This window comes from Microtus oregoni, unplaced genomic scaffold (genome assembly GCF_018167655.1).
Source record: "Microtus oregoni isolate MIOR12 unplaced genomic scaffold, Mior012 000021F_ref0000039, whole genome shotgun sequence".
Lineage (NCBI taxonomy): Eukaryota > Metazoa > Chordata > Mammalia > Rodentia > Cricetidae > Microtus > Microtus oregoni.
This window is the reverse complement of record NW_024543080.1, coordinates 704,563-722,875: the sequence shown is the minus strand read 5'-3', so window position 1 is coordinate 722,875 and position 18,313 is coordinate 704,563. Positions and strand designations below refer to the sequence as shown.

The following is an 18,313-nucleotide window of genomic DNA, read 5'->3' as shown; positions in this document are numbered from 1 at the left end:
TTGGTTGCAGCCCCCACCCACTGCTAGGAAGACACTTTCTCCCTCATAATTCAAAAGGTATATTTTCAAATTTTATTTAAAATAATGACTTCGCAAGCTAAATTTCACATCCACGGAATCAATCTCTCATATCAAATGCAACCCATTTCATTTATCATCAACATTTTACCCGCTTTTAAGATAGGTAATACCGTAGTCATAGGGTTCAAACTTTTATAAATTAATAAAGAGGGGCAGCGACGGAAGCGATTCTCATCCCATCCTCCAGGGGGCTGATTATCGCACTCACGGACAGGACACTCCAGGTCTTCATATCGAGTGCCACCATTCATAGCTTTACATTTGGTCATTCTCCAAGACCACCCACTTCCGGGATTCTCCTAGGACTTTAGGGGGAAGCATGCACTTCCTATTCCTCAGCACTCAGAGCCCTGGCAGGCAGCGCAGGACGGCCACCACCATGATCTCAGCAGCAATCTCAGTGGACATGCTCTTGCTGAGTCTTCATCCTATGCAGTGCGCTCTAAGGATGCAGCTTTCGGGCTATCCAGCTTGATCTGGAATGGAAATGCCAAACAACTCACAATGCAAAACATGTTTGCTACCGTGTGCCAAGGTGAAGTCGTGAGGAATAGACGGTCCTGGTTTCGTGAATCAGCAAGAGCGAGGGTTAGAGAGAGACGGAGGAAAGCCATGAGTGTGTTTTGGTAAGAGCACGACTAAGCATTCCCTAGGATGCAGAGGGTCTGGAGTGCCTGTGGCATTTGGGGTTCATTCGGCAGATGGGGGAGGGTCGGACCTATCTCTTTGTTTGCTCATGGGAAGTTGGTAGCAGGGAAGGGTGGACTACAGTGTGCAGTGAACAGAGGCAGGGAAATCATCCAACTATCGAAATAGATGAAGCTGTTCAGAACAAGAGGAAGATGAGGTATTGGCAAAGCAAACCACTCTTCCGGGTGTGCTCCTGGGCTTCTGAGTTCTAGGAGGATGGACCAGGGATTCTGGAGAGGTTCTGGACTGTCCCTCTCTACTCTCACAGACACTTGTTATTCCGATGTGTGTGCTTTCATCAAAGACGGATAGTCAGAGGCAGTGATCTTAGTAATTTTCTAGAAGAGCGTACTGGGATACGATTTATGATGAAGAAGAGCGTGAAACACTCTGTAAAGACATCCTTTTAGGAAGTTCACGGCTGCTCTAAGATAACTCCCCAGTTGTCATGTCATCTGCATCAGCAGTTAGCACTCACGCATCTGACGGGAACAGGCGTGGCGACCCTGGGGATAACGGATGTGGAATCAAAGTGCAAAGTGTTTGTTTCTGAATTCACGCAGAATTCTACGGGTCACACGGAGACGGTACCCTAGGCTGCAATAACTTAGAAGTGGATAATCTTACCAGCATGAGAGGAGGCGAAAAAGCCAAAGGAAGTACCTGGAAGTTACCAAGCAAGGTCATTCCAAAGGAAGCCAGACACAGCGCCACCAATCCACTGATATTCAGCCATGGGTTTAAAACCTTTGGTTTCAGCTGGATGAAGCGCAGAACAGCTACCACGAGGGCTAGGAATAAGACAAATCTTAAAATTAAAGAATGTACTAGATTAAGGCAGAAGTGTAAAACCATAATGTACAAATACATATATAATAAATGAATAAATAAATAAAGACCCATTTAAAATCTTTTCTGAGACAAGGACTTGCTATGTAGCCTAGGCTGGCCTAGAAACTCGGTATGTAGTCCAGGCTGGGCAGGAACTCAGTATGTAGTCCAGGTTCAAACTCAGGATCTTCCTCCCTTAGCCTCCTGAATGCTGGGATTACAGACATGAGCCACCATGTGTGGCTCTCAGAGATCATCTTTAATCTCACCACAGAAAAGTTTTCTTCATTCTTTGATTTTTTCTGAGACTATAATTATATCATTTTCTCTTTCCCTTTCCTCCCCGCAAATCCTCCCATATACACATACATACTATCTCCCAAACTCATGGCTTCCTTTGTTCATTAATTGCTGTCAGACATATAGATGTATGCACATGTACACAATATACCTATAAGGGAATACAATAATGACTACCTGTGACTATTTTGATACTATATTTCAGCAGGAAAGACAAAATTCCCCTATTCATATAGCAATTAAATTGGAAATTATTTACTAAGGGTTTAACCTTGACGCCAGACCTTTGTCTCTCTAGCCATTAATACAGAAAAGCCATCCACATGATTGCATTACGCTGGTTGCTAGATTTCACTGTGCCAAGCTCTGAGGTCCTCCGACCAATGGGAGTAAAACATGATTCACATCTGGATTTTGCAATCAAAATGTGGATAACCCATGATTTACAAAACTGCAAATTATTCATCCTGATACAACTTTTGGTACACGTCCCAGCCAAGGTCTATGACTGATCAGAGAATAACTGCATTGACAAGAGTTCTCCAGCCAGTATCCCTGGAGTCACACTGGAGGTCTGTTAACCACACTGTATCCTGTGGGATGAGGAAGAAGCGTGACGCTGTATTTGCTTGTAGGCCGTGAACCGGAGAAGGAAGCTGGGAGAGCACTAATTACAGGGGAGCTAATAAAGAAAGTCTGATATGAGGACCGAGGGGCTCAGCACAGGACCCCATGGGGACACTTGCTAATCAACACCATGTGAAGCCCCCCACAGGAGGACAGAACACAAACAGCGCATTTGATCTGTTTAAAAGACAACTAGCAGAAAGCAGTTCCCTGGGAACTCTCTGCTGGTCACTTAAATTGGTGGGACATACTGTTCTAGAACTTTAGCCCACACTCAGACCCCAGTATGGCTCCTCACACGGACCCACCTGACAGTGTCTCTCCCTGGGAGGACTTGAGTTGCTTCGGGCACGATGCATGTCTTGCCACTGGAAGCAGTGTCTTCCTGTTTGGGATATGGGTGAGAAGCCACTTTCTAACAGACAGAAGCCTACTTGACTGTAATAACTTCACCCAGTTCCGACAGTTACATTCCAAACACGAAGCTTTGCCCTTTTCACCCGCCAGCTCTATACTACTCAGGTGAGACAGACTCTCCCTTTAAAAGAGCCTCGTTAGAAGGCTGGAACTAATGAGGCTTTGGCTTTATCAGAATTTATGAACTGAATTTGCCTCCAGGCAAATTATCAAATTTTCACCAAATAGTGTTTAAATTATAACTTCATAAAAGTAATTTCTAGGAATATGACCATTTCAAAATCATCTTTATATTGTATATGTTGACGTTTCCTCAGCACAGGACCAATAGATCCACTTAAAACTTTAAAAGATTATTATTTTTATGTGTTTTGCCTGCATATATGTCTGTGTACCACACATTTGTAGTACCTGCAGTGGTCAGAAGAGGGAGTCAGACTCCCTAGGACTGGATGGTTGTGAGTCATGTGGTTGCTGGGACTTGAACCCTGGTCCTCAGGAAGAGGAACCAGTGTTCTTAACAGCTGAGCCTTTCTCCAGCCCCTAATAGATTAATAGATATACTTTTAAGTTTCATTAAAGAAAATTTCAATTTGAGGCCAGTGAGATGGCTTGGTAAAGACACTTGCCACCAAGCCTGTCAACCTGAGTTCAATCCCAGGACCCACATCATAGGAGAAAACTAACTTTTAAATGTTTTCTTCTGGGGCTGGAGGTCCTGAGTTCAATTCCCAGCAACCACATGGTGGGTGGCTCACAACCATCTGTCGTGAGATCTGATGCCTTCTTCTGGCCTGCAGGCATACGAGCAGAACACTGTATATGTGATAAACAAATTTCTTTTTAAAGAGTTGTCCTCTGACTGCCACACACATTATGGCATGTCACCTCCCCTGACACAGACCCCTCAGTAAGGTGTAGTAAGTTTAGATTTGTATTAGCAGTTTTAGAAGAAGAACTTTTGTTTTGTGTTTGGGTTTTTTTTTTTTTTTTTTTTTTTTTGTTCATTGGTGTTTTTCAAGACAAGGTTTTTCTCTGTAACAGCTCTGGCTGTCCTGGAACTCACTGTGTAGAACAGGCTGGCCTCAAACTCACAGAGATCCGCCTGCCTCTGCCTCCCGAGTGCTGGAATTAAGGGCGTGCACCACCACCACTGGGTTAGAAAAAACTTTAAAATCTAGCCCTCTGCTATTTTTGTCTATGTAAGGTTTTGTTGTTGTTGTTGTTGTTTTTATCTAAGTGTCCCCTGTCTGATCTTCTATATTTTAAAAGGAACACAGATAGAACACTGCTGACTTTTTTTAAAATTAATTATTTATTAAAGATTTCTGCCTCCTCCCCGCCACCGCCTCCCATTTCCCTCCCCCTCCCCCCGGTAAAGTCCCCCTCCTCAGTCAGCCCAAAGAGCAATCAGGGTTCCCTGCCCTGTGGGAAGTCCAAGGACCACCCATCTCCATCCAGGTCTAGTAAGGTGAGCATCCGAACTGCCTAGGCTCCCACAAAGCCAGTATGTGCAGTGGGATCAAAAACCCATTGCCATTGTTCTTGAGTTCTCAGTAGTCCTCATTGTCCGCTATGTTCAGAGAGTCCGGTTTTATCCCATGCTTTTTCAGAACCACTGCTGATTTTTAACAATGAAATGTTTAAGATGTGATTCGAGTTTTCAAGTCAGAAACTGAGCAGCGTCTCCCCGTTCCAGTCCTAAGCTGGTACCCGGCCAACTTCTATTTTTTTTTTGTTTGTTTGTTTTGCTAGTTTTACTGTATGTGCATCAATGATTCCTATTTATGGCTGCGGTAAAGCAAGCCAGCCAGGGAGTTTTAGCTGCAGGAGGGAGGCAGCCAGGTTAGGTGACTGAAACCACTTAGCTGTTAGCTTCGCTCTCACACCCTCTCCAGGGCAGGGGAAAACATTCCTTTCAGCACCTTTGTCTTAGGTTCCTCCCCACAGCGGAGAGGAAAGCGTACATTTAGGACGAAGAATGTAGCTAAATCTGTGGAGAAAATAACCGAGCATTTAATCTTTGATTAGTCTGTCAAAAAGATAAAAGATCTTTGCTAACTAATTTTAATAAATGCCACATGGACTCCTTTTTAGACTATAAATTACACTCTATACGACTGTCAAAAACAGGGACTCGTAAGCAGAGAAAGCTATTTTCAGAGGCAGTTGGAGAGCGTGAAGTGATAGCCTGAAGTCGATCAGGGACCGGCCTGGGGAGAAGAAAGCGCCCGCCATATATAGCAATAATCTCTAGTGAGCAATGGATTCTTTGCCACTCCCAGAGTTGATAAATAGGTAATTGCTGCTTTGCTCTCATTGAACACTAATCTTAATCAGTTTTGTGTCTACCAGATGGCATCAAACATGATGAAAGATAATAGAGACTGAGCGCTGGCTGCTGCGGTACCTTCCAGCAAAAGCCGGTAAAAGCTTAATTGCTTCTTGGTGGAGCGGGGAGCGCTAGAGAATGAGACGATGATGAATGTCACCTGGAAGAGGGGCTCCGCTCGCGCTGCCTGTGTCTGCAAGCGCTTTTATAATTAGTTAATCACAGGCTGTGATGATGTAAGTTGGGAAGTGTGCAAACTGGCTGTTTTTAGATGCTATACCAAAGACTACTGGGAGGGGCTGGAGAGATGGCTCAGAGGTTAAGAGCATTGCCTGCTCTTCCAAAGGTCCTGAGTTCAATTCCCAGCAACCACATGGTGGCTCACAACCATCTGTAATGAGGTCTGGTGCCCTCTTCTGGCCTGCAGGCACACACAGACAGAATATTGTATAAATAAATAAATAAATAAATAAACCAAAGACTACTGGGAGATAGCAATTTGTCCATAGACTACGAAGGAAACAACGTGGAGCTTCCAATATGCTCGCTGGTTTCCTTAAAGCCCCATGGAGGACAGTCTGCAAGGGCATTCGCATGAACGCAGACTCCTGTGTGTCGTGATCAAAAGAGGCAGTGTTTAGAGGGCTCTCAGTCGTGGCTCTGGAGTGGAATCACGGCTGTTAATGTCCGTGTTGGGCCCTAGGGGATTCCCGGTGCAGAGTTTGTCAGCCTGTGGACCCCTGTGCCGCGACTGCAGAGCGTCTGGGAAAGGCCCCAGCCCTGCAATTCAAGTTCGCTCTTGTCTGTTAACTGCAAGGATTTGTTAGTAGCCACTTAGGCCATGGTGGATACTAACAAATGAATGTGCTTACCGGGTCATTTATTTACTTACTTATTTGTAGGCAGAGGCTTTCTATGTAGCCCAGGCTGGCCTGGAACTCACTATGTAGCTTAGTTCAGGCTGACCTTGAATTCTTCTGATTTCTGGGTTTAAAGGCACGAGCCACCACGACTGGCTTGGGGGTTTTTAGAGGAGCAGGTGTTAAGAGAAGGGTAAAGAAGTGTAAAGCTGGTAGTTATAAGACTAGGAAGATGAACGGTAGCCACACACTCTGCTTGCTGCTGAGTGCTGTGTCCTTAGACACTGTGACCATCTGAGACACAAAAACCCTGTGGTCAAGGGCAGGAAGGAATGCCCTTTGACCCAGAGACCCAGCATCATGACCTTCTGGTGGTTGTGGGGCAGACACTTCCAGGTTAGGAGACACCTCGGCAGGAAAGGCATTGACAAAGCACATTTAGCTCTAGGGCAAAACTTTGTGAACTTCAGGGAAGTCCTCTTCGGAGTCTCTCAGAGTGTTCTTCGTGTTTCTCGTGGTTTGAGCTTTTTGGACCAACCAAGACTCTACCCATGTTGCATCCTGGGCTAACAATCTTCCAGTGAGTTTGCTAAGTCTTCCCTTCCCTAAAGTAAACATTTTCTCAAAGTACACATGGGGCTGGGGAGATGGCACAGCAGTTAAGTGCACTTGCTGTTCTCGCAGAAGACCTGATTTGATTCCCAACACCCATGCTGTGGCTCACTAATGTCCGAAACGCCAGTTCCAGGGCATCTGATACCTCCTTCTGACATCCATAAGTTCCAGGGCATCTGACGCCTCCTTCTGACATCCATAAGTTCCAGGGCATCTGACGCCTCCTTCTGACATCCATAAGTTCCAGGGCATCTGACGCCTCCTTTTGACTTCCATAAGTTCCAGGCATGCAAGTGGTGCACATACATGCATGTAGGCAAAAGCCATATGCATAAAATGACAATAAATATTTTTCTTCTTTTTGTTTTCTTTTCTTTCTTTTTCTTTCTTTTTTTTTTTTTTGAGGCAGGGTTTTTCTGTGTATCCCTGGCTGTTCTGGAACTCACTCTGTAGACCAGGCTGGCCTTGAACTCACAGAAACCCACCTGTCTCTGCCTTCCAAGTGCTGGGATTAAAGGCATGCATCACCATACCTGGCTAAAATAAATAAAAATTAAAAAAAAAGAATACATGGCTCTAACCCAATGCTTGTGAGATGCAGGCAGGAGGATCAGGAGCTTAAAGCCATCATTACATAGTTAATTCAAGGCTAGCCTGGGCTAAATTAGATCCTATTTCAAGAAGAAGGAGGAGGAGAGGGGAGGAATAATAATATAATACACATGAGGCTGGGGATGGGGTTCAGTTGGTTGAATGCTTGCCTACCACGCCCAAAGCTCTGGATTTGATCTCCAGAACCATAGAAACTGGGCATGGTGGTGCGTGCCTGCAATTCCAGAACTCGGAAGGTAGAGGCAGGAAGTTGGAAGTTTAAGATCATCCTGGGCTACACAGTAAGCATTAGGCCAATCTGGGTTGCATAAAACCATATCTCAACGTGTATGTGTGGAGGCAAACAGCAGGTATGAGTAGGAAATTGTTTGGGATGGAGAGGCAAAGCTCTACATGTAAATGAACTATGTGAACATAGGGGATAAGGACACCCAAAGCCGACACTTTCTTTGCAGTGCTATCTATCTGTATCTTTTGCTAGGAATGAAAGTCTCACTGTGCAAAAAAAAATCCTTCAAAAAACTGGCATTGTTGTGCTGTTCCTGGTCCTCTCCCGACAGCATGCCAGCAATGACAGACAGCTGACAAGATGCTTAGAAGGCCTGGCTTGGTGGAAAATGGTATACAAAGTAGATTCAGCAAGAGAAAAGAGCATGGCTGGTTCCCACCATCTCCAGAGGACTGGCAGGGTTCAGAAAGTACCTGCAGATCCTGGGGGACAGGACATTGAAGGAGGGTCTTGGGTCTCAAAGAAATGGTACTTTTTCTTAAACCTACTTTTCTACACAGTGGCTTGATATGTATGTGGGCACACAGGAGGATATCATCCTAGGGTCAGTGTTAACAGAGATATGCACCACAGAGCCTACCTACTTTCCCATGACCGTGGAGTATTACTTTAACTAGGCGAAGGTGTGTTACGTTTGTTTCGGCTGCATTTGTTTAATGATGTAAAGATGGGCTGCTGTTTTACCTTGCCTGCCTAAGGCACCTGATTGGTCTAGGAAAAAGCTGAACGGCCAATAGCTAGGCAGTAACAGGAAAAGTGGGGCAGGCAGGCAGAGAGAATAAGTAGGAGGACTCTAGGCTCAAGAGAACAAGAGGGAGAGAGGAGAACAAGGAAAAGAGACAGCAGCCACCAGACAGACATGGAGTAAGACATACAGGATGAGAGAAAGGTGAAAAGCCCCAAGGCAAAATGTGGATGAGGAGAAACAGGTTAAATTCAGTTATAAGAGCTGGTGGGACAAGCCTAAGATAAGGCTGAGCATTCATAACTAATAGTAAGTCTCCCTGTCATGATTTGGGGGCCGGTTGGCTGCTCAAGAGAAAGCCTGCTACATCCATCTTTGCCAGGGAAGGAATAAATAAGGCGTCCTCTTTATAGAGCTACCATGTGGCATCCTAGTACCATCTCAGCAAGATTTCACGACATGTGAAATATATTATCTCACACAGCAGAAGAAATAAAGTTCCGAGTATGAAGAACCAGATAAAGATGGCAAAGGGAAGAGGGCTGGGAAGGAGACAGGGGATGCAGAAGGATTTATGGTGGCAAAGTGTCATTACTACAAAAACGTGCCTTCAGCATCCTGACACTACAAGATACTCAAAGGTCAGCGGGTCCCCCATCGTTCTGGTGTGGCTTCAGGAGGATTTAACACAGAAATGGAGCAGAGCCCATAAAGCACCGTTCCTGCCCATCTTACCTAGGAAGGCGGCCATGTTCATTACTTGGCTGAACACACAACTGGCGGGAGGATCATCGCCTGCAAAACTGGAGAAAGACGTAGCCTTAGCGGTTGGCTGTTCAAATCGGTAGCATCATGCATCACTTTCCTCAAACTCAACAGGTCAGGAAGAATCAGAGTTACCTGATGTACGGAGCATGCTTCACGCCAGATTTCCTAGAAACAAGAAACACAGAGGCACAGGTTAAGGCAAAGTCACTGCTGACTCTATGACGGAGCAGTGATTTCTCTAGATGTAATCTTTACCTTGAGGCTGAATTTAATGGCAAAATTTTGTCATCTTCCACGGCTATAAAGTACCTAGCAAGAAAGAATGACCAGTTTATAAAACAACACAATTTAAAATACCCCCCAAGAATTAATATTTCTCATTTTAATTGAGTTAAATATCTAATTTATTTATATCATGGGTAGATGTCATAGCCATTATTTTCTAAGAAACGCTCATTAGCTAGGAATGTTTGAACACATACAACTGTATTTCCAATATTTGGGATAGAGAAACAGTAGGATCAGGAATTCAATACCATCCTCGGCTACACAAGGAGTGGAAGACCAGCCTGGGCTACGTGAGACTCCCTCTCAAAACACTGAACTAACCAACCAACCAACCAACCAACAGACAGAAAAAGATCTTTAACTACATTTATCTTTCTTTTTGGGACAGGATTCCATTATAGCACTGGTTGGCCTGGAATTTGTTATGTAGCTCAGGCTGGCCTAAAACCTATCATTCTCTTATTTCAGCTTTCCAAGTGCTGGGGTTACAGCTGTGTATCAGCACAACCGTGCCAACTGCAATTCTTTACCCATAGATCACTGGTGCTTTAAAGCTCAAATGCCACGGTCGTCAGGCCCTGGAGATGTGGCTCAGCAGGGAAGAGCACGTGCTGCTCTTCCAGAGGACCTGAGTTCAGTTCTCAGCAGCACCCATGTCAGGTAGCTCACAGCTCCTGTGACTTCAGCTCTGGGGGAATCTGATGCCTCTAGGTTGCACACGCATCTACACTTAGCTGCACATATCCATGCAGAGACATAAGCATCCTTAAATTCCTTAGAAGAATTCATGTTCAAACAGTGACAATTATAATCTGAAAACTGGGGGCGAGGGATGAACATCACAGCTTTCATAAAATTTCTCAGGCATATATGACTACCATTTTTCCTTTTCTGTCTTCTTCCCCTCTCCTGGCCATCAAGCCTGTGGTGGTTTGAATGAGAACGGATACTTGGTCCCCAGTTGGTGAAACGGCCTGGGAAGGATTAAAAGGTGCGGTGTTGTTGAGGGAGGTGCCTCTGAGATGTGACCTTTGAGGGTCAAAGGACTCAGACGTTCCCAGTTAGTTCTCTCTACTTCCTCCTGACAGATCAAGACGTGAGCTCCCAGCTGTTCCAGCCTCCAGACTCTAACCCTCTGAAGCCAGAAGGCCCCAATAAAATGGTTTCCTGTATAAGCTTCCTTGGCTATGGTGTTTCATCACAGCAATAGAACAGTAGCTGCCCATGGCCTATTGTTTGGCTCTCCAAGCACTCTGTCACTGACCTACATCACAGGCCAGTGAAACCATTCTTCGTGAGTTTTCTTAAGACAGTACGGATTGAAATCAGCAACTATGGGACCTTGCTTTTGGTAGTAAGCCAGGCCTTCCAGTGTAGAGACACCTATTTTATAAACACCTCGGAGTTGGTCACGAGTTGGTTGCAAACAGAGCCCACAGCGCATTGACTGGTGTCAAATGAGAAAAGTTTGTAAATATGAACTCATGCAACCAGCTTTGAAAATATTCGTTACATGGAACAAGCCAGCCATCCTGGAACAGACTTCACCTGCCTACACAGTGCGACTCTGCCTGAAAACAAAGAACAGCTTCACGAGAAGAACAAATGGCTATGTAGTGGCACAAGCCTGTAATTTCAGTGTGCAGGGGTGGAAGGATGGTTGCAAGTTCAAGGCCAGCCTAGTCTACACAGCAAAACCTTCTGTTAAAGAAGGATGGGGTGGGGATCTTCATTACCTATTTTAAATAATTTATTATTCAACTTTGTTATTTTACTTTAAGTAATAAAGGATGAGAAAAATTGACAACTTTAGTAAGGTTGAATTAACACACACATATATTTACTTTAGAAAAACTATTTGATATATATATATATACATACATACATATATATGACATTTAGAAATACATCTATACAAATATGTCCTAGTACCCAAACCTGGATTTTCTCGATATTACACGTGACTCTTACATTGCTAACCAAAGTGTACTCACACTATCCACAAGCCAGCTGAAGTAAACACAGTAAACACGAGAGGTAGAAACAGCCACACGCTGCATTTCTTCCCATCCATGCCTGCACCACTGCAATCAAATGAACAGGCATTAATAGTGAAGGCAAGAATCCACAGGACTCTTTCAAGATGGAAAGTCCAACTGAGAACAACAACAGCAAAGAAACCCACGATTTTATAAAACCACGATTCAAGTCTGTTATTACTGCCACCTTCTTAGCAGGAAAATCCCAAGGTTAAAATAGGTCACCGTTGTCTGGTACTAGCATAAAGATTCCTAATCTCAGCTATGACCCAATGGGAGGGCTTTCATGAAAATGTTCAGCTTCACACATGCAGTGATATGTTCAAAGTATTTTGAGACAAAGTATTTTGAGATGCTGAGTATAGAAGTCCAGAGCAAGTATTAATATAAACAGCCTGATGGATCTGACATGTAGCTAAGGCTAGAGAAATGAGTGTTAGAAACAAATAGGTACGAAATAGACTAGCAGTTCATGGGGGAAGCGCCAGATGCTTTGCAAATCTGAACTTCACTGGTAGCAAGTTATTGAGCGGTTCCAGTGGGTTCTCAAGATGAACAAGGCTTTCGGTTAGCGCCAACCAGCACAGTGGAGAAATGACAGACATTGTGTTTGGGTGACTTAGCTTCACTTCCCGTGACTGTGACAAACTGCCCTGACAAAAATACTAGGGGACAGGAGGTTTGCTTTAGCTCACGGTTCCAGCTGACTGTTCACCATTATGGAGAAGTCACAGCAGCAAAAGAGAACGGATCACACACATTCCGCTTAGGAGCAGAGAGCAACGAACTAGCATGCACACTAGTGTCGGCTTGTCCTCTCTCCCTTCCATTCCGTCCAGGGCCCAATCAAATGGTGCTGGTCACATTCAGGGTGGCTCCTCCCACCTCCACGGACCCAGCTAAGAACTGCTCACAGCCTGCTCTCAGGCCAGCATAGTTCAGACGACTCCCCACAGATACCCCATTCCAGGCAATTCTACATTGTGCCCATTTGACAGCAACACACTAGCCACCACAGGGATGCCACATTTTTAAAGGCGGTGCAGGTCTTTATTGATGGTGGGGTGTTAGGATAGGATAATTATTGAAACATTTATTACATGTTTCTTGCTTGATATTGTTTATGCTGGTTGTAATTCTAATTTTTATGCCTGATATTTGTTCTTATTGTATATAACTTTGTATTAGGTTTAGAACTTTCTTTTTTCATTTGTTTTTTGTTTGTTTTTTTGTTTTTCGAGACAGGGTTTCTCTGTGGCTTTGGAGCCTGTCCTGGAACTAGCTCTGTAGACCAGGCTGGTCTCGAACTCACAGAGATCCGCCTGCCTCTGCCTCCCGAGTGCTGGGATTAAAGGCGTGCACCACCACCGCCCGGCTAGAACTAGGTGCTGTAGGAATTCCTACTGCCAGTAGCCTTTAAATTACCCACCCACTTGGGCATGACCTCTTACACTGTATTTGCTGATGTAAAGCGCATGTCCAGCCTCTTTTCCGGCTGTGGGATTCGATTGCTGTTCCCCATTCCAGCAGAGGACTGTGATCTGTGAGCCTACCCCTAAATAAATAACCCTCTATTATACTCAGTTCTGAGCTCGTGTGGGATATTTTTTTTTAAGCATCCTTCTTCAGTGATGGGGAACCTGGAAGGGGAGGTCTCTGTAAAGTCAGAGCCCCCAAACCTTACAAACTGGGGTAGTTACAGGGCAGAATTCTACAGGGTGTGGAGAATGAGGGTGAAAGCCCCGCCCCTTTTGGCTCAAGATTGGCTGTTGCTAGGAGTGACAACAGAATGGTGAGTAGTAAATAAAAGATTCCATTGGGCGGTGATGGTGCACGCCTTTCATCCCAGCACTCTGGAGGCAGAGGCAGGTGGATCTCTAAGTTAGAGCCTAGCCTGATCTACAGAGTGAGTTCCAGGATATCCAGGGCTACACAGAGTCTGGGAAAGAATTCCAGGTGACCAAAAAACCCCATCCCTTATGGAAAGCCAACATTAAGGATCTTCAGAGGTGGTGTGGAGCTTGTGTGACTTGCTTAGGTTTTCCAGTTTCCCACCATCTTCTGGAAAGCATCTGCCGTCTTAAGCCCCAAGCATAAGTCCATCTTTACTAAAAGCATTTCGATTCCTACATCTTTCCAACATCTCTTTCCCCCCTACTTACTGATTCCCCTTTATTTTTTTCTTAAGACCATGAGACAGTAACAAGTTAATTTATCATATTAAAAGAGAGTTGAATCCCAACTACACATATAGCATAATCCAATAAGTTAATATTACCTGTCTTCATACTGTTACTACGAAACTTTCTAAATTCCCGGCAAGTCCCAGGAAACACAGGACAATGAAAAGCCTTTTAAGTTTCTCATAGTCTGAAGACAGGTCTACCATCACAGTGCTTTTGGTTGGGAAGAGCCCAAGGAGCAGATAGAGAGGTAAGAAGAAGACGCAAACACCTTCCCATGGATGTTTACAACACCCAGCAGAAATCGGCTATGGAAGCCCTGTTAAACGGTGGTGGCAGAGTCAGGAAGATTCCCCTTAGCCGTTCTCTACAGGTGTCTTAGGCTATGAAATACAGCAGCCTTCTAGTTGCTCTCAAAGGCACAATGCTTCCACTTTGCATTTTAAGCGGTTTTGTTCTATTTTCAACCTGTTCCAGAGTCAAGGAGCAACTTGACCCAAGGCAGGAGAGTCTGAAGGACGCTTTGAGATCAACCGTCTTGAGTCTGAAGTGAGAGGATCACATCTTAGCTCTCCAGTCAGTTCCTTGGTGAACTCAAACAGCACAGACAATCTACCAAGACGGCACAAAAAACATTCACCATGCTTGCAGAAGATGGCTGATAAAATCAGAATACCAACCTGTAAACACACAGTGAGAAACAGAACAGTCAAAGGAGCCAATGCATTGACTCCTCTGCCAGGACTATGGGAAATCAGAGGTACACAAAAAGAGTTAAGAAGCCACCTCTAGGAACATGGCAACAAGCTGGCTGGCTGCCATCATTTCCTTGGAAGATGCAGTAGGACAGAAATGCCATGGACAGACCAGGATGTGAACGACGTCGCCAGCCACTAGCGACACGGTCTCTGGTGGGCTATCCCACCTCTTACACCTTAGTTTAACTAAGAGCAATTTCTGCTTTATAGGGTCGTGTTGCAGACCATCAATGGTGCAGGCTAAGAGCCTTGTATACAATCCGGTTCTAGAAGTGCTGTAACTGGACTGACTGAGCAGACGAATCCATGTGTTGGGACTGGGCTCCTATCTGCAGAGCACAACTCGGAAAAACAAGACTTTCTTCTCCAAGTAGCACTTATTCTAGAAAGGCACAGATAGCTTTTCTGGTAATATTGTTTTCCTTCAAATGACTTTCCAAAAAAAAAAAATCTTAACCACTTAATGTTTAGTCTGCCTTCCTGTGGCTTTATCTGTTTTTAGTGATGGGATATGCTCTTCCACTAATCCACAGATATGCTCTTGGTGATTTCTACATGTGGTACAGGGGAGTGCCAACGTGTGCACACACACGCAAAGGCCACAGGCTGACATTTGTGTCTTCCTGTGTTGCTCTCCACCTTATTTTTGGAGACAGGGCTTCTCCCTGAACCCGAGGTCACTATTTCAGCTAGACTGCTGACCAGTTCTGGATCCGCCGGTCTTTGTGCCCTCACCTCACTCCTGTGCTGGGGTCGGGAGAGTTTTCCCAGGCTTGGATTTTCACCTGGGTGTTGGGGATCCAAACCCAGGTCCCTATGTTGTATGGCAAGCACTTTACCTATGGAGCCGTCTCCTTAGCTCTTTCCATTCTGTTTTTTGTTATTGTTACTGTTATTGTTCGTGTTTTTGTTGGTTTGGTTTGAACCAGGCTGGCCCTAACACAACCTTCCTGGCTGAACTTCCCAAAGGCTGGGCTCTCAGGTCTCCCTCCCCATGCAGGCGTGTTTTTTTTATTTTTTCATTGTGTTAGTTGTTCGTTTTGCTTTAGAAAAACCTAATGTGACCAAGGCTTCTAAACCGTTTTTATTTTTTACTGGTTTAACTCTCCTAGGACAACTTATGTCCAAGTTATGGAAAAAATTCTCTATATTCCGCCTGAGGTTAGGTGAAAATTGCCCTTTCTTAGCATGAAGTGATGCTTTGGGAGATGTCTATGCATGACTGTATTACTAGCTTGCAGCAGAACTACCCTGGTGCATCTTCCAAAGGATTTCACATAGACTATGCATTTCTTCCCTTTAAAGATGATTGTAAATTCACTTCACTGCAAGGAATGACACAGTGCAACCCTGTCCAGTCATCATGCCTTCTCCCCACCAGCAATCCCCGGCATACCAATGTCTACCATCGTCAACTAGTAACTCACCTTACCATGACCCCTCACCTCTACCCATCATGCTCCAGAAATCTCCATGCCTAGTTCAGGGCTTACAGGTACACATGACCACATCTGGCTTCTCCAGGAGTGCTGGGGACCAAACTCAGGCCCTCACACTTGAGCAGCCAAGACTCTTCCCCACGGACACATCTTCTGCCTCACCTGTTTGTCTGAGGCAGGCTCACGGATAGCTTAGGCGGGCCTCAAACTCACAAGAGGGCTGAGGATGGCTCTGAACTCCCTTCCCCCTCCTGCCCCTCTCAAGAGCTGGGGCTTAGGAATGTGCCACATATCCCTGTGGCTCATTTAGAAAGTTACTTGCAAAGCAAGAAATTCTGCTTTTTAAAAAAATCTAACCTGCCCAGTTCTCTTTTTATAGGTCCCCCTTTTAAACTGTCAAACCTAGGAACTTCTCAATTATCCCTTGATCTCAGATTTCCCCCCATGTCCTTTTTACTAAAGGTTTATGGTTTTATACTGAAATCTCTGATCTGTTTTTTTTCTTTTAAAACTGTGAGTCTCAACTGTTTCATTGAATGTTGTTAGATCCTCAACAGTTTATAAATTACTGTGATAAGACTTGAGAAACATGTATGAGCTAAGTCAGATGAAGTCACAGAAAAAGATTCTTACACCGAAGGACATAAATCAGACACACAGTAGAACCCACCATGCTATGTTCTTCTGGTAGCTAACAGGTATGCTTAAGACCAGAGTGGTGTGTGTGTGTGGTGTGTGTGTGTGTGTGGTGTGTGTATGCATGGTGTGTGTGGCATGTGTATGGTATGTGTATGGTGTGTGTGTATGTGGGTGTGAATGGTGTGTGTGGTGTATGTGGTGTGTGTATGTGGTATGTGTGTGTATGGTTATGTGGGGTGTGGGGGGGTATATGTGTATATGGTATGTGTGTGTGTGGTGCATGTGTGTATGGTGTGTGTGTATGTGGGTGTGAATGGTGTGTGTGGTGTATGTGGTATGTGTGTGTGTTGGTTATGTGGGGTGTGGGGGGGTATATGTGTATATGGTATGTGTGTGTGTGGTGCATGTGTGTATGGTGTGTGTGTATTGCATGAAGGGGGAAAGTCCCCTTACTTACTCCATCTCCCTACTCACCCTTCCTTTGTAGGTGGTGCCAGCCCTGGGCTGGTGGTCCTGGGTGCTGTAAGAATTCAGACTGAGCAAGCCATGAGGAGCAAGTCAGTGGTCAGCACCCTCCATGACCTCAGTGTCAGCTCCTGCCTTCAGGATCCTGCCCTGCTTGAGTTCCTGCCCTTACTGCTTTTAATGATGAACTGTTATATGGAACGTATATTATATAACATATATTATATGCAGAATGGACCCTCCCCTCCCAAAGTTACTTTTGGTCATGGTGTTCAATCACAGCAAAAGTAACCCTAACTAAGACATAAGGGTAAGTTTCATTCTTCTCCTGAGCTAAATGAAGAAGCCTCTTCAAGGAAAGAGGAGATATTTCACATTCTTAGGAATTTTATTTAGGGCTGGAGAGATGGCTCAGTGGCTTAGAGCACTGCTGTTTTTGCAGAGGACCCTGGTTCAATTCCCACCACCAATATGGTGGCTGATAACCATTTGTGACTCCAGCTCCAGGGGATCTCAAGCCTCTGTGGGCACAAGGCACATACATGGTGTGCACGCACATGCAGGCAAAGCACTCGTACACAGAAAATAAAATAATAAGTCTAAAAAAAGAACCTTATCCATGTATAATAAATGCACTGTGATTCTTTTCATTCTGTGTGGTATTTACCCTGCTGATATTAATCTTCCATTGGTATTTCACAGTGAAAAACCAGGCATAAATGTTCCCCTGACCCCAAAGAGCTGAGCATAACAGGAATGTGACCTAACGAGTCTTTGACAAAAGGAGGGTACGAGCCAAAATTGCAAAAAAACCTTGAAAGGATTCTGGCCCTCAGCTTTGGTTTGAAACGCTCCTCCAAATGGCATTATTTATCGAAATGACTTGCTAAGCTGTTACCCAGATGGCCACATGGCACAGAGTCAGCACTGCCAGCTCTGCACGTCTTGCCATGTGTTCTCTTCCAATAAATGTCATTCCGTGAGTGTGAGTGATGTACACACTTACCCAATCTGTGCGCCAGGCAGGCTGCACAGCAAGGGGCGAGGTGGCGAAAACCTCTGCTCCCTCTGCTCCTTCTGTGTTTCCAAAACTCTTGCTTTTCCCCAGAGGGAAAAAAGAACCACAGATAAAGGATGGGGGCATCTCCCACCGTTTGCATTGTGATGTGTTAGAAGTATTCTGGCTTCAACAGACTGAGAGAAAAGTTAAACTCTCTTGAAAGCATGTATTCTATGCCCACATGAGCTTGTCCCCTAAGACCCCATGCACTTTAACTTGTCCAAAAAGGGGCACTTTATAAGTCAAAGTCACAACTAGATTCGGTGGCTCATGTCAATCAGCTCAGTACTTGGGAGGCTGAGGCAGTCTGAGACCAGCAAGGGTTTCATAAAGGG

At 44.8% G+C, this 18,313-nt stretch overlaps 1 protein-coding gene across 3 annotated transcripts in view; it reads right to left on the bottom strand.

The window, feature by feature from the left end:
* Positions 1-18,313, bottom strand: part of Tmem150c (transmembrane protein 150C) — a 64,835-nt gene that overhangs the window by 7,886 nt on the left and 38,636 nt on the right. For all 3 annotated transcript variants that reach the window (XM_041671557.1, XM_041671556.1, XM_041671555.1), the window contains exons 2-6: positions 11,390-11,479; positions 9,363-9,416; positions 9,240-9,272; positions 9,075-9,142; positions 1,435-1,562 (exon numbers count right to left, since the gene is read on the bottom strand). In XM_041671557.1, coding sequence (XP_041527491.1) covers positions 1,435-1,562; positions 9,075-9,142; positions 9,240-9,272; positions 9,363-9,416; positions 11,390-11,469 — 363 coding nt within the window. In that variant the 5' untranslated portion in view covers positions 11,470-11,479. The remainder of the gene's footprint in view (positions 1-1,434; positions 1,563-9,074; positions 9,143-9,239; positions 9,273-9,362; positions 9,417-11,389; positions 11,480-18,313) is intronic.